Here is a 13,984-nt window from a genome sequence, read left to right as displayed (position 1 = left end):
CAGATTCAACACAATCTCTATCAAAATTACAACAGCCTTTTTCTCAAAAATGGAAAAGCTGATCCTCAAATTCATATGGAATTTCAAGGGGCCTGGCATAGCCAAAACAATCTGGAAAAAAGAATAAAGTTGAGGCCTCATACTTCCTCACTTACAAACTTACAAAGCTACAGTAACTAAAAGAATATGGTACTAGTGTAAGAGCTGCAGTCACATGTAATAGAATAGAGAGCCCAGCAATAAATTCTCACATACATGGTCAGCTGATTTTCAACAAAGGTGACAAGCCCATTCAATGGGGAAAGGACAGACTTTTCAAAAACGGTGCTGGAAAAACGATAACGACACGCAAAAGAATGAAGTTGGCTATAGCAGCGGTGATGGTTACAATATTGTGAATGTACTTAATGCCATGGAACTTCACACTTACAAATGATTAAAATGATAAATATTATTCATGTTTTACCACAATATCCTCCCTCTCCACCCCCTAAAAAGGAGGAGGAGCCAGAGAGCCATTGGACTGGCAAGATGGAAAAGGGCTCTAGAATGGTACTGAAGTTTACTGGTGGGCAGGACTGCGTGGATGATGCCGTTCACCAACACGAGGACTACAGGAGTTAAGAAGCAGGTCTGCGGATGTACTTGAGTTCAAAGGTACATTAACACTGAACAACCAGTTGGAGATGTCTTCTAGGCAGCTGACCCTGGAGCTCAAGAGAGCTGTCTGGTCTGGCAAAAGAGATCTGTGAATAGTCAGCACGTTGTAGGTAACGGAGAATGCAGATCCCTGGGAAACACCAACATCCAAAAAGCGAGGGAGGTAAACTTCCTTCCCTCCACTTTCTGGGCCCAACGCGGCGAGTCCACATCCCTAGGCGGGAGGGGCTTACCAACACTTTAAGTGCGGAGGCGCCCTTCAGGCCCACGCAGGCAGCAGACAGCTGAGGCGCAGCTAGAGAGGAGCGGCTGAGAAGGAGTGAAGCGCGCGGGGCCTGAGCCCCAAACGCTAGGGAGCCGCGGCACCCGCACCTCGGCTCACGGGCGGAGACGCTCGCAGGAGTCTGGGGCACGCGTTTTGCACCCCGCCCACGGTGCCGAAGGTCCCTCTCCGAGCCCGCCGCCCTCCCAGCCTTCCGATTGGCGGAGAGGACCATAGGACCTGGAAGTTGTCTTTGTCCGGCGAGGGCTGCCCTTCCGGTTCCGTTGGGTCCCCCTTTGGCTCGGGTTCCCTGCCCCTCCCCCTTCCCGGAGCCCCGAGGGGCCGGAGCTCCTGGCGGTGCCGGATCCTGACGGTGGCCTTCCCCTGGGTCTGTAAGTGCGGAGGCGGCCGGAGCGCCGGGTAGGGGTACGAGGTCTCTCAAAATGGAGCCCCCTTGGGGCCCTGGATTGGCCGGGACCTGCCCTGGGATGGGGGTCGAGGGGCTGGCCTAGGCCCGGGGGGACTTATGGAGCCCTAGGCCCGGCCCATGCTGTGCCCCGCCCCTTTCCCTTCCCAGTGTCTGGAGTGGGGAGTCTAAGGATGCCCCCAGGGACCTCCTCCTGGGACCCCAGCCGAGGGCTCAGCAGTTTGCTTGAACGCCTGACTCTGGCATCTTGTAGGAAGTGCCAGATCTGGGCCATGGCAAGGCCTCAGGGCCAGCCCGCGAGAATCATTGTGAGTACTAAGCTAGGTTACCCTTTTGCCACTGGCAACAGCACCTTTATATTTCTGGCGCTATGTCAGGCACTGGGAATTCGTAAGATACTGTTCCAAGTTTCAGGGTCAAGTTTGGGAGCCAGATAAAAACAAATGAGTGCTCCTGCGATGTATGAATCAGTTATATATGTATGAACTGTTCAAGGGGCAGTTGCTGGGGAGGCTGAAGAAAGAAAGTGACTTCTCAATTTTATTTGTTGGAGAGGATAAGGTGGAGAAGGGCTTTTCCTACAGGAGGAACAGTTGCAATGCTGTGAAGGAATGACTGAGCATAACTTGTGTGGGAAGAGGAGGAGGGGGGCGCGGGGCTCTTGTGCAAAGGCTGAGATATGAGGCTGGGAAAGTAGACCGAGGTCCAGATAGTGAAGGTTTAATCCTAAAGGAGGTGGGTACTTTTTGAAGAATTTTGAGCAGGAGACTGGTATAGTCGGATTTGCACTGTAGAAAACCATCTGGTTCTGGAGGTCAGCCTATAGGATAGGAATTTCTATAAACTGATTCTGGACTCTTTAGCTAAAGTCTACATGCCCTCATTGGAGATTCTTTTGAAGGAGTAGTGGGATCAATCTAGTGAGAAGTAATGAAATCCTGAAATGGAGTTATGACAGTATTATTGGAAAGAAGGCAGGTAATGCTGTAGTGAATGCTGTAAAGACTCCATAATAAATTGGATGTTGAGGGTGAAAGAAGTATCAAAGCTGAGTCTTAGGTTTTAGGCCTGTGGTATTTGAAGAATGTTAATGCCATTATCAGCAATAAAACCATAAGCCTAGTGTAGATGACAAATTCATTTTTTGGATATGTTGACTTGAAGGCCTAGTGAGATAGCCATATGGAGCTGTCCAGTATAGAGTTGGAAATGCAAATCTGCAGCTCAACCTAAATGCTGTGGCTAAAGGAAAGGTTTGAATCATCATAGAGCGTAGAGGTGGAAGCCATGGGAATAGCTGGCATCAGGAAGGGGTTATTGAGAAAGAAGGGAATATTTGGGGGGGAATGGTTGCGTTTACAAAGCAGAAAGAAAAATTAGAACTAACAGTAGTTGGTGTAGTAGCAGAAACAGAAGTAGATGATAAAATATAAGAAGTAGATGATAAATATAAGGGTTCCAGCAACCAAGAAGACTCAGAAGTCAAGAGAAGAGAATACTGAGAAGGGTCCACTGGGACAGTTGATACAGAGCATTTGGAGAATGAGGGGGGAAAAAGATGGCATTTCTTTATCAAGAGATCATGAGTGACCTTTTACAAAGCGATTTTAATAGAGTGATGAGGTGATAATATATGAAATAATGCAGACCTCAAGTGGTTTGGTGTCAAATGAGAATGAAAAAAGGGCCACATATGAAGGATTTCACAAAGAAAATTGACAGGCTTTATTTACTTACTTACCTAGCATTTGCTTTTATAGAGCACAATTCCAGGCACTATTCTAAGTTCTTTTAAAAATTAACTTAATTTAAAAAATGAATTTACTTTAAAATTAATTTAATTTCCCATAACAACCCTATGAAGTAATATTCTTTGACAGGTGGGAAAACTGAAAAACAGAAGTGGTTAAGTAACTTGCCCAAGGTCACACAGCTAGTAAGTGGTGGAGCAAGGTTTTGATTCTAGGAAATATGGTTTTACCCACTGCACTAAGCAGTGATTGAATATGGGAGTCAAAAGAATGGGAAAAATTTAAGCAAAGATAGACTCAATTAATAAAAAAATGGAGAGGCTTGGAAGGAGATCCAGATTGAGAAGAAGGTAAGTAATGGATTTATGTTTGTGTTATGTATTTGTTTTTTATTTCTTTTCTATTGTCTTAGATTCTCTTCCAGTCTGTGCCATTTTAGGTCAGTTTCATTCACAGGTCAGTTTATGTCATGCTTTCATCTATTACTTATTATCTATAATCAGGTCTCCTCTTCAGCTTCAGAGCTGTATCCAGCTAGCTAATGGATCTTCTCCTTAATGTCATGCAGGCTCCTCTGGTTAAACATTTTAACACATGACCCATGGTCATCCCTCCAATATTCCCTAGCTTATTGAATGACACTCTGTCAAAGATACCCAGTTTCTCAAACCAAATATCTTGGAGTCATCTTGACCTTTCATCTCTTGTTTCCCACCTTGGTCATCAAGTCCATCAGTTCTTTGTTTGAAATATCTCTAGAATCTGTTTCCTCTCTCCGTCCATATTATTTCCGCTCAGTATCCATATTATTCAGGCCCTCATTATTTCTATCTTGATCTGTTAAAGTAATAGCATACTAACAGGTTTTCTTGCTTCCACGCCTACTGTTCTCAGAGCCATTCTCCATAAGCTTTTATTTTTGACTTATTGAGTTTTAGCCAGTGTAAGAGTTTAGATATCATGCATTTCAAGTGATAGAGTAGTAGCCTAGGGCAGGTATTTTTGATTAGCTTGAATTGAGGTTAAGTTTGGTTAAGATTAGCCATGAGGATGGAGAGTTAGGAATTTTTTAAATAGAGAAGGTAATAAAACATTGAGAAACCAAGACAGGCTTTTTGAGGAAGTAAGCATTAAGAAAACAGCAAAAAGTCAAGGACTAAGCTTTGAAGAATATACTTACCTTTACACAATTTAGTGAACCCTTGAGGAACAGATCAGCAAAAGAATGGTGGAAAACTGAGGCCAGTAGTTAAGTCACTTGCCCACTTCTGTACAACAGTTTAAGAAGAATGAACTAGGTCTATTTATTCAATATAAATAACCCTCAAAAGCAATAAATGTAAAAAGAAAGTTGCAAAACAATATATATGTAGTTTATAAGTAAGAAACCTAATTTTATTTTTTATCTTCTGTGGCTAGAAGTGTTGTTATATAGAAGTGTTGTTTTAAAAATGGAGGGGAGGGAGAGTCATTAAGGAAGAAACTTAGAACCAACTGAGAACTGAGTGGAAGGAGGCTGAGAGAGGGGACTTTTACTTTACCTATATTAAAAAATTTTTCCAAGAAGGGTATATTTCTGTAATCTTACAGTAAAACAAAAGAGTGAGACCTTGGAGAATGCAGTGTCATGAAAGTTACCCAAAAGAAGAAAATGATTGAGTTTTATAGAGAGAAAAGCTGTAGTTTATTACAGCCTCTTTGAAAAATGGCATATGGTGTTAATGAAAGACGAAGAAAGATTTCCAAGTAGCTGTGAGTGCTAAGTTGAAAGATAAAGGCACTTTTATGAGGTAGATGAGGAAACAGACTGACATACAGCTTTGGAGTTTATTATACAGAATAGAAAAGTTTTCCTTATCAGTATTATTAGAGGCATTTTAGATAAGAAACATGGATATTTTTGCACTGCCCATCGCACGGCAGTGAACGTTGTTGAACGTAGAATATTCACTGATCCTTTCTGGTTACTCCTGTTTGAACAAAGGGAAATTTTCAAATCAGCTGGAACATTTGTTACGGAAATGATTATAGAAGAATTGTGTAAATATAAATAAAGAGAGAATGATCTTAAGTGAGGCTATTCCTATTTCATTGATGTTTGAGAAATGGGTCATTTAAAACTTGCTGAGAGAAACTCAGCAGTATTTAGACTTAATCACAGTAACCTAGACAACAGATGATAACGACCTGAACCATGACAATGGTAGTAAGAATATAGAGAGAGAATTTGGAAATCATTCTGTGGAAAGAATCAACAGAATGTGGGGACCAAGTCTCTATTCTACCTGATCAGATCTTTGCTTTCTTTAAGTTACTAGACTATTAAAATAGTCATAATTTTATTAAGTTTTGTTTGTTAATGGCATTAAGTTTCATTCTACAAAGATAAATACACAGTATGTGTATAGCTGATTCACTTTGTTATAAAGAAGAAACTAACACACTATTGTAAAGCAATTATACTCCAGTAAAGATGTTAAAAAAAAAGATAAATACACAAAAGATAGAAAAATAATATAAAGTTAAAATAACTGAGAAAGGGGCTTCCCTGGTGGCGCAGTGCTTGAGAATCCGCCTGCCAATGCAGGGGACACGGGTTCGAGCCCTGGTCTGGGAAGATCCCACATACCGCAGAGCAACTGGGCCCGTGAGCCACAATTGCTGAGCCTGCGCATCTGGAGCCTGTGCTCCGCAAAAAGAGAGGCCACGATAATGAGAGGCCTGTGCACCGCGATGAAGAGTGGCCCCCACTTGCTGCAACTAGAGAAAGCCCTCGCACAGAAACGAAGACCCAACACAGCCATAAATAAATAAATAAAATTTAAAAAAAAATAAAATAAAATAACTGAGAAAGGAAGGTAAGACGAGGATAATACATAAATGCTTTACTATTAAAGTCCTCTAGACTTGACACAAATTTGGCCTTAAGTTGTACTTTTTGTTCTTAAACATAAAACTTTTATTGAAGCATAACTAAATACACAAAAGCATATCAATCGTAAGTGTACAGCTGAATGGATATGAGCAGGGAGATCTGAACAGTCACACAGTTAACAGCCATAAGATAAAACTTCAGCTAGCCTAGTTGTTTCATACATGAATTTTGGCCTCATGCAGCTTGGGCACCAGTTCTATCTCTAACATTTAATACTTTCCACCTCTCTTAAATTGAGCAAGTTATTTATGTTCACCAAGCTTGGGTTTCCTCATAGGCAAAGTGGAAATGATAATAATACCTACCTCATAGAGATTTTGAGGATTAAATGGGTCAACTTGGGTAAAGCACTTAGCACTATACCTCGTACTCAGCAAGGATTCAGTAAAGATTAGCTATCATTTTTCTTATTTTTAAATAAAGTTAAACCAGTTCATATGAAACAAGTGTTCCTTTTTATTTTGACATTTTAGAAATTTTGTTTAAAATTTGGTTTTATGTTGTTAAAACTGTTTTTTGGAAGCAAACCCTAGAAAGACATTTCCCCAGGGCACTCAAAAGAGGGTATCATGATAATGTAGAGCATCTCTACCATAGCTCAATAATAATTTCATAGGGAACATTAAGAGTTAATTATGGTTTTTGTTGAATGAGCTGTGTAAAAAATAACAGTTGGTCCTTGCCCTCAAATAACTAACAGTCTGTTGGAAAGAGAGACTAGTGACAAGAAACAATTAAAGGACAAACTGTGTGGCCTGGAAATAAGAGTTTATCAAAGGGAGACAGTACAGTGGGCTGAGACATTAAGGAAAACTTCTTAAACAGAATAATTTTTCCTCATATTCTTGGACTACAGCAGACAAATCAAGCACTTTCCTGAGATACCTGTTTGACTGCTTCTGTTGGTAAGTTTCTTGAGACTGATGAATAGGAAGTAAATGAAATTGTACTCCAACTCCCGTCTTTGGAACTTCAAGGAACAATCCCTGAGGATAGTTGTCTAAAGCATTGCAAGTACTGTCATATTATAGATGGAAGCAATTAATGCTCATTTTTCAGTGTGAGTAGGAAAATACTGACCTGTCAGTAAATTTAGGACAAGCTAAACCTCTAAGAAAGAATGCCCCTTTTGTTTGGCCACTTGAACAGCAGTCATTTATATAATTTCTAGTTATAAATTGGGATAGTCACTGTTTCCAGATCAAATATATTAAGCTACTGTAATTGCTAAAACTGACCAGAGATAGATAATACAGTTGTGCCACTTTGTTTACTGATATAGTCCCTGTGTCTCCTAGATTTTTCCTTTTCATTTGATATTCACCACCTTTTCTATGATGCTGAATTTGCTTCTCTACATCCCTCCTCTCATCTTCATTGTGATTATTCATTATCTGTACACTCAAGAGTGCCATACAAAGGGAAAGCTTATAATTTATGTATAAATATATTTTAATATACCTGTGCCATACCAGTTCCCCCTCCTAAATCTCACCTCTCTTTCAATGACATTTTAATTCGGCTGAAATCCTAAGTTTAAAACCTTTATACGTCACTTTTTTTCATTTTCTATCTCCAGTTACCAAGTTTTTTGAAACATCTTTTTGTTATTTTTCCTTGCTCCTTATTCCCATTTTCATTCCTTTCTAGGCTCTCATGGCCTCAGACCTGCAATGCTTATGCAGACACTGCATTGGTCTTCCTAACAGCAGTTCTTGCTTCTTACTACTGTCAAATGAATCGCATAGTTCAACAAATGCAAACTGAGCACCTGCCGTGTGTTTAGTACAATATCAGGTGATGGGAATACACACCAGTTTGAACAGAAGAGGGTTTGGCCAGTAATGTGGCTGCATTAAGTAGAATTTGAAGCCAAAGGAAAGAGTGTTTTGCCCTAGAAGATGCAGGTTCCCAGCATTAGCTCCATTGAATAGGGTGGAGATTCTTCTCTCTAATGCCATGTAGCTTGCAGTTTGGAGGGGAAGGAACAAGTATTGGTATCCTGAGTGTTATGTTAGAAGTACTTAGTTATAGGTCCAGTAGAGACAACTTTTCTAATCTAAGGGGTTAGGGAAGGGCCCTCAGAGGAAATAAAGGAGTCAGAATTGGCTAGGAATAGTGTTATGGACTAAAGAAATAACTGCTAAGGTTTGGAGTCAGTAGAGTGCTGTCATGAACCAGGCACTGAGCAATATGATTGAAACCTAGATTCTACCTTTACGAGCTGGTGTTCTATGAGCCTTTGTAATTCAGTGTTCTAGAAGATAAAATTATAAAGATTGGGCTTCGGGGCCAGTTGTTGCTAGGAACAGCTGGTTGTCTCGTGATTCTCAACTACGGAGTTGATGGATACATAAAGTTCAAGGTGAATTTATTGATACACTGAGATTGTAGAGCTGCTTCTCAGGGGTAGACCTGATATACCTACTGATCTCACAGAAGACTGCTATATAGACTGGTGGATTGTCATTGTAAAAATAATAAATGTGTTGACAATATCATGTTGACATGGCTAACTCATCCTTCCCTTTAGAGTGACACATGGGAAGCCAAGTTATCAGAAAATCGTTTGAAGAGTATGGAATCAGAACATGGGGACTGTCTCCAAAGGAATTGCTTCATAAAGGGACAAATACACAGAGTTTTGGCAAAGACACCTTCTCTGTGGTTGAATGGTTTATGCCAGTGTTTACCTTAATTATTCTTAAATTTACTTGATCAGTTTATATTCAAGAGGTTAGTCTTCATCCAGGAGACAATGGGAGGTCACAGAAGGATTTTAGGCAGGAGTTGGATATAATCAGATCTGTGTTTTTGAAAGATGACGTGTGATGGTGTAGAAGTTGGATTACAGGTAATAGAAGCTGGAACCAAGGAATATTTATGAATCAGTTCTAGTAGTCCGGTTGATGAGTAATGATGGATAAATAGGGATAAGGAAGAAAGAATAGAATCTAGTAAGGATTAACTAGATCCACCTTACTCCTACTCAGATTCCCACCAAGTGACTCATCTGGTTTTTCTATGTCAAATATTTACTTCATATATCAAGAAATGTTTCTTAAGAAAGAGTTTAGGTTTGTCCAAAATGCACAGGATAAAGACCTGTGCCTTTGACACTGTCTAAAAGTTGTCCCTTTAGGCATGTGACTTTCATTTTATTGCAGAAATACTTGTATGAGTAAATTCACATCAGTTTAAACAGAAGAGGGTTTACCCAAGAATGGGGCAAGCAATGTCACTGCAGTAAAATACAAAGCGAAGGAAAAGAGTGTTTTGTCTTCGAAGAAGCAGGTTCACAGTATCATGCAAAATAAAGTAGTTATTTCATTATTACTTGTTGGGATGTTTTAGGTAGTTCTTGAAACCTGATAGAATTATCATTTGAGAAGCAAAAAAAATGCCCTTGGAATAACTCAGGCACTGTTCTTGTATTAAGCATCTTAAAAAGTTGAATGAATACCAAGCTGTTTACACGGATACAAGTCCACTCCTTAGGTGCAATTGACACTTGATGTTGGTAAGGAGTAATTTTTAACAGCCTTTGAAAGCAGTTATACTAGCTTCCTCTTTCAAGGAAAATTTTATTCAGATACATATAAACAGGTATGACAACACAAATTTGGTTTTGGAAGGAAAATCCAGGTTTTCTTAATTGTTTGTATTTTCTTAAATTCATCCTTTTTAACATTTCTGTTCTTTAGGTCTGCCAAAATGTCTGAAAGATCAGATCTCCTTCACTTCAAGTTTGAAAATTATGGAGATTCAATGTTACAAAAAATGAACAAATTAAGAGAAGAGAATAAATTTTGTGATGTTACAGTTCTCATAGATGATATTGAGGTACAGGGGCATAAAATTGTGTTTGCTGCAGGTTCCCCCTTCTTAAGAGACCAATTTTTACTGAACGATTCCAGAGAGGTGAAAATCTCCATATTACAGAGTTCCGAAGTGGGGAGACAATTGCTCTTATCCTGTTACAGTGGTGTGCTGGAATTCCCTGAGATGGAACTGGTAAATTACTTGACGGCTGCGAGCTTTCTTCAGATGAGCCACATTGTAGAACGGTGCACACAGGCCTTGTGGAAGTTTATAAAGCCAAAACAACCAATGGATAGTAAAGAGGGATGTGAACCGCAGAGTGCTTCTCCCCAGTCAAAAGAACATCAGGGAGATGCCAGAGGCTCCCCAAAGCAGGACTCACCTTGTATCCATCCATCTGAAGACAGTATGGATATGGAGGACAGTGATATTCAGATTGTTAAGGTAGAATCTATTGGGGATGTATCAGAGGTTAGAAGTAAAAAAGATCAGAACCAGTTTATTTCTTCTGAACCCACTGCTTTACATTCATCAGAGCCCCAGCACTCCCTGATAAATTCAACTGTGGAAAACAGAGTAAGTGAAATAGAACAAAACCACCTCCACAATTATGCCCTGTCTTACACAGGCAGTGATAACATCATCATGGCCTCAAAAGATGTCTTTGGGCCTAATATTCGAGGTGTAGACAAAGGCCTACAGTGGCATCACCAATGCCCAAAGTGTACCAGGGTGTTTCGTCACCTGGAGAACTACGCCAACCATTTAAAAATGCACAAACTCTTTATGTGTCTACTCTGCGGCAAGACTTTTACTCAGAAAGGCAACCTTCATCGACACATGCGTGTGCATGCCGGCATTAAACCTTTCCAGTGTAAAATCTGTGGGAAAACCTTTTCTCAGAAGTGTTCCTTACAAGATCATCTTAACCTTCACAGTGGAGATAAGCCCCATAAATGTAACTATTGTGACATGGTTTTTGCACATAAGCCAGTTTTGAGGAAACATCTTAAACAGCTGCATGGCAAAAACAGCTTTGATAATGCCAATGAAAGAAATGTGCAGGACCTCACAGTGGACTTTGATTCTTTTGCATGTACAACAGTCACAGACTCTAAAGGGTGTCAGCCACAGCCTGATGCGACACAGGTCCTGGATGCAGGTAAACTGGCCCAAGCTGTCCTGAACTTAAGGAATGATAGTACTTGTGTGAATTGAGTAGGGCCTTTATGCTCCTAACTAGAACTGACTGCAAACATGGCAATAGTCTGAGTCTTTTTAGGAGTGATTTTGCAAATTTGACTTCTCCAAAGCCTCTGTGCTTTGGAAGTCATAGGGGTGAGTCAAAGCACTAATAGACCAGGCAACTTGCCACTTGGAGTGGTCTTGCCTTCCTTTTGCCCTTTCCCATGTTCTGTTTTGAATTATTTATCCTGTGATGTCTGTTTTCCTTTCCCAAGGAGTAGTCCACCTGTCTACCTAACATTGACTTATGTCTTAGACTGACACTGTTTTAGACTTTTCACTGGGCACATTCTGAAGGTACCAACAAGTTAATAATATCACCTCCAATCCACTAATAGATGCTATGCTAAGAGAAGCAAATAATATTTTTCATTGGCAGAAAATAAGCTGAGATATAAGGAGATACTGCTGTTGGCCTGAATATGTGATAGAATTTGTAGTTGCCTTGCCTACTGATAATTCATCTATGTCTGATAAATGAATGAATCTGCTTCCTACAATTTGTACTTGTCTTGGAGCTGGCTATAAAGTATTTTAGATTATTCTGTACTCTTTTCAACAGTATATGGCCCAACTTCACATCATTGAAGTTCACATAGACCAGAGTACAATATTTTTAGCAACACCTGCAGACAGATAGTTAGGAATCGGCATGGGGAGCATAATCAACAAAGGATAGTAGTGCAGTTGTACAACAGTACTTATTTGGGAGGTCTTCCCCAAAAAGAAGCCAAATGTTTATAATTAATCTCTAACTTACTTGGTGATGCTTTTGAAGTCAGGATTGCTCCAGGCACATTTAAAGTGTGCTAACGCATAATGGTCTCTCTAAAAAGGGGCTATCTGGAGTCATTCTCTAGGCTTTGTTTTAGAAGTTAGCCATCAGTAAGGTGAGTTTGGCCTTCAGAGTTTTGTCCAGTGTATTGTAATAGTCTCTGAATTCTCATTTTCTTGTGTACCTTAACTTCTAAAATGGATGAAAAAAGTGGGTCACAGGAGCAATCAGGTTTTTGCATTTAGATATTCCTATAAAGGTACATAGTCCCACCTTGTCACCTCTGATAGATCACTAATACAAAGTTGATTTTCCATTATGGAAAAACAAAACAACTGTTTTTCCTAAAGCACATGTTATAGTTCAGAAATAAAATTTTGAGTCTTATTAGCTTCTGACCCATGAGTTAGATTTAGGTAATAGGAGTGTTTGAGTCCATAGAGAATCTTAAGAGATCATTTAGTCCACCTCTCTTTTTTTAAGTTGGGATATCCAAAGCCCAAAGAGGTGGCCTGGCCAATGTTAGCCAAAGTAGATAAGTAACTAAATATGAGCTACAGTCTCCTCACTTCTCATTGTCCCTTGGCTTGAAAAGATTTAGTACATGATCAAGAATACCTTAATTAAAAGTTCCTAGTTTGTGCTTCCCCTCTGTGAATCACTGTTTGCTTTCTGAGACATCCTGGATTTTGCAAACAAAACATCACAGAAGGATTTATTTTTGTAAGTTAATTATTTTTTGGTTAGGATGAATATTACATTTTTCCTAAGCAAGTGACTGATTTGCTAGATGTTGATTAGGAAGGGCAAGGACAAGTAAGAATAATGTGAGAAGGATCCAAATGTGAAACTGATTTTGTCTTGAAACAGTGTTTATTTAGTTTCCATCAGGATTTTCTGTTTTTGTTTCTGAGCTATGAGAGTCCATGTACAGATAAACCAAAAATTAGTTTTAACTTGAGTAGTCAGAGGGAGTTCTTAAAGTTGTTATAATTTGATGCATTTATATGTGAATCTGATTTGAAGTATAATTTCTACCTTTTGTTAAAAGATTTTAAATGAGAATAAAATTGAGTGATAAGACTAACAGGTATCTATGCCTAATGTCACTCATTGTATGGTCCAATGATGCTGCCTAGCATTCTGGGTTTTTATATGATCCAGCCAAAGAGTACCAATTCTATGCAACAGTGAGACACTAACATGTTAACCAATGTTTCGCTATTTTCTCTGAACATCATTTTATCACAGGGAAATTTCAAGTTGGAGTGCTTCCTCTGCTTACATTCATGTCCTGTTTTTGTTACTGGTTTGAAGACTAAAAGGCATGGGTTCAAATAAGATTGGTCTCTTTGGTTGGAGACTATTCCTGGATTCATTCAGACATTCAAGAGACATTTATTGAACACCTACTATTGCCAGGCAGTATGCTAGATACTGAGGATATGAAGGTAAGATTGCTATGGTCCCTGCCCTCACAGAGCTTACAGTCTCATGTAGTCTTAGTGAGATAAGGTGTCAATTTGGTTTTATCCTAGGAAGAATAAAGAAAACTGCCTTGCTTTCTTTGATCACTTTAAATTAGCATCTTGATGGTTTTGTATCACTGAATCTTCTAGTTCTCACCTTTTTCAACTGCAAACTACTGACATGGTTTACAGTGTCTCCCATTTCTTGGCTGGAGAGGTGTTCTGTTTCTGTGAGACATTTTCTTAATTTTGGTGGTACTTGACTTTTCTCTTTCTTTGTTTATACATGTTTCTTAGATTGTATTGCAAAGTGGTCAAGTTACTGATATCAAATATGTTTTACAGGGGAAGATGACTTTCAAAACTAGTCGTATTCTTGTAGAGGAGGAAGATTTTTTTAAAACCTTAGACATTCAGCATTTGTATTTTATGGATCCCCAGGATAACTAAAAAGGAGAGAGGGCTCTCTTCACCATAGTTTGGTTTTTAAAAAATTACTGTGTCACAGTTATTTATTTATTATTTAATTTTAAAGGCAAACTCCAAACTGAAGTGGCTCTGAGGTAAATCAGATGTGGTTTTAATTTGTTTTAGTTTCCTTATTAGAAGGTCTATAAATGGAGGGTGACCAGTGTCAC

General features: G+C 39.4%; 2 protein-coding genes across 6 annotated transcripts in view; one reads left to right on the top strand and one right to left on the bottom strand.

Annotated features, from left to right (window-relative positions):
* The window catches only part of RABGAP1 (RAB GTPase activating protein 1), a 159,329-nt gene extending 158,249 nt beyond the window's left edge, over positions 1-1,080 (bottom strand). Inside the window, exon 1 of the mRNA XM_057548199.1 lies at positions 894-1,080. The gene's annotated coding sequence lies outside the window, so the exon portion shown is untranslated. The remainder of the gene's footprint in view (positions 1-893) is intronic.
* Positions 1,081-1,239: 159 nt separating this feature from the next.
* Positions 1,240-12,970, top strand: ZBTB26 (zinc finger and BTB domain containing 26). Of its 5 annotated transcripts, none has more exons than XM_007194712.2 (2): positions 1,240-1,314; positions 9,740-12,970. In XM_007194712.2, exon 2 carries the CDS (start codon positions 9,750-9,752, stop codon positions 11,073-11,075), a length of 1,326 nt encoding a protein of 441 aa, XP_007194774.1. In that variant the 5' UTR covers positions 1,240-1,314; positions 9,740-9,749; the 3' UTR covers positions 11,076-12,970. The 5 variants fall into 5 exon arrangements, with proteins under 5 accessions (XP_007194774.1, XP_007194775.1, XP_057404989.1 ...); XM_007194713.2 differs by having other exon boundaries at positions 1,251-1,310; XM_057549006.1 differs by having other exon boundaries at positions 1,260-1,342.
* The last annotated feature ends 1,014 nt before the right edge of the window (positions 12,971-13,984 follow it).

This window comes from Balaenoptera acutorostrata, chromosome 6 (assembly GCF_949987535.1).
Source record: "Balaenoptera acutorostrata chromosome 6, mBalAcu1.1, whole genome shotgun sequence".
NCBI lineage: Eukaryota > Metazoa > Chordata > Mammalia > Artiodactyla > Balaenopteridae > Balaenoptera > Balaenoptera acutorostrata.
This window is presented reverse-complemented; position numbering and strand designations above follow the sequence as displayed.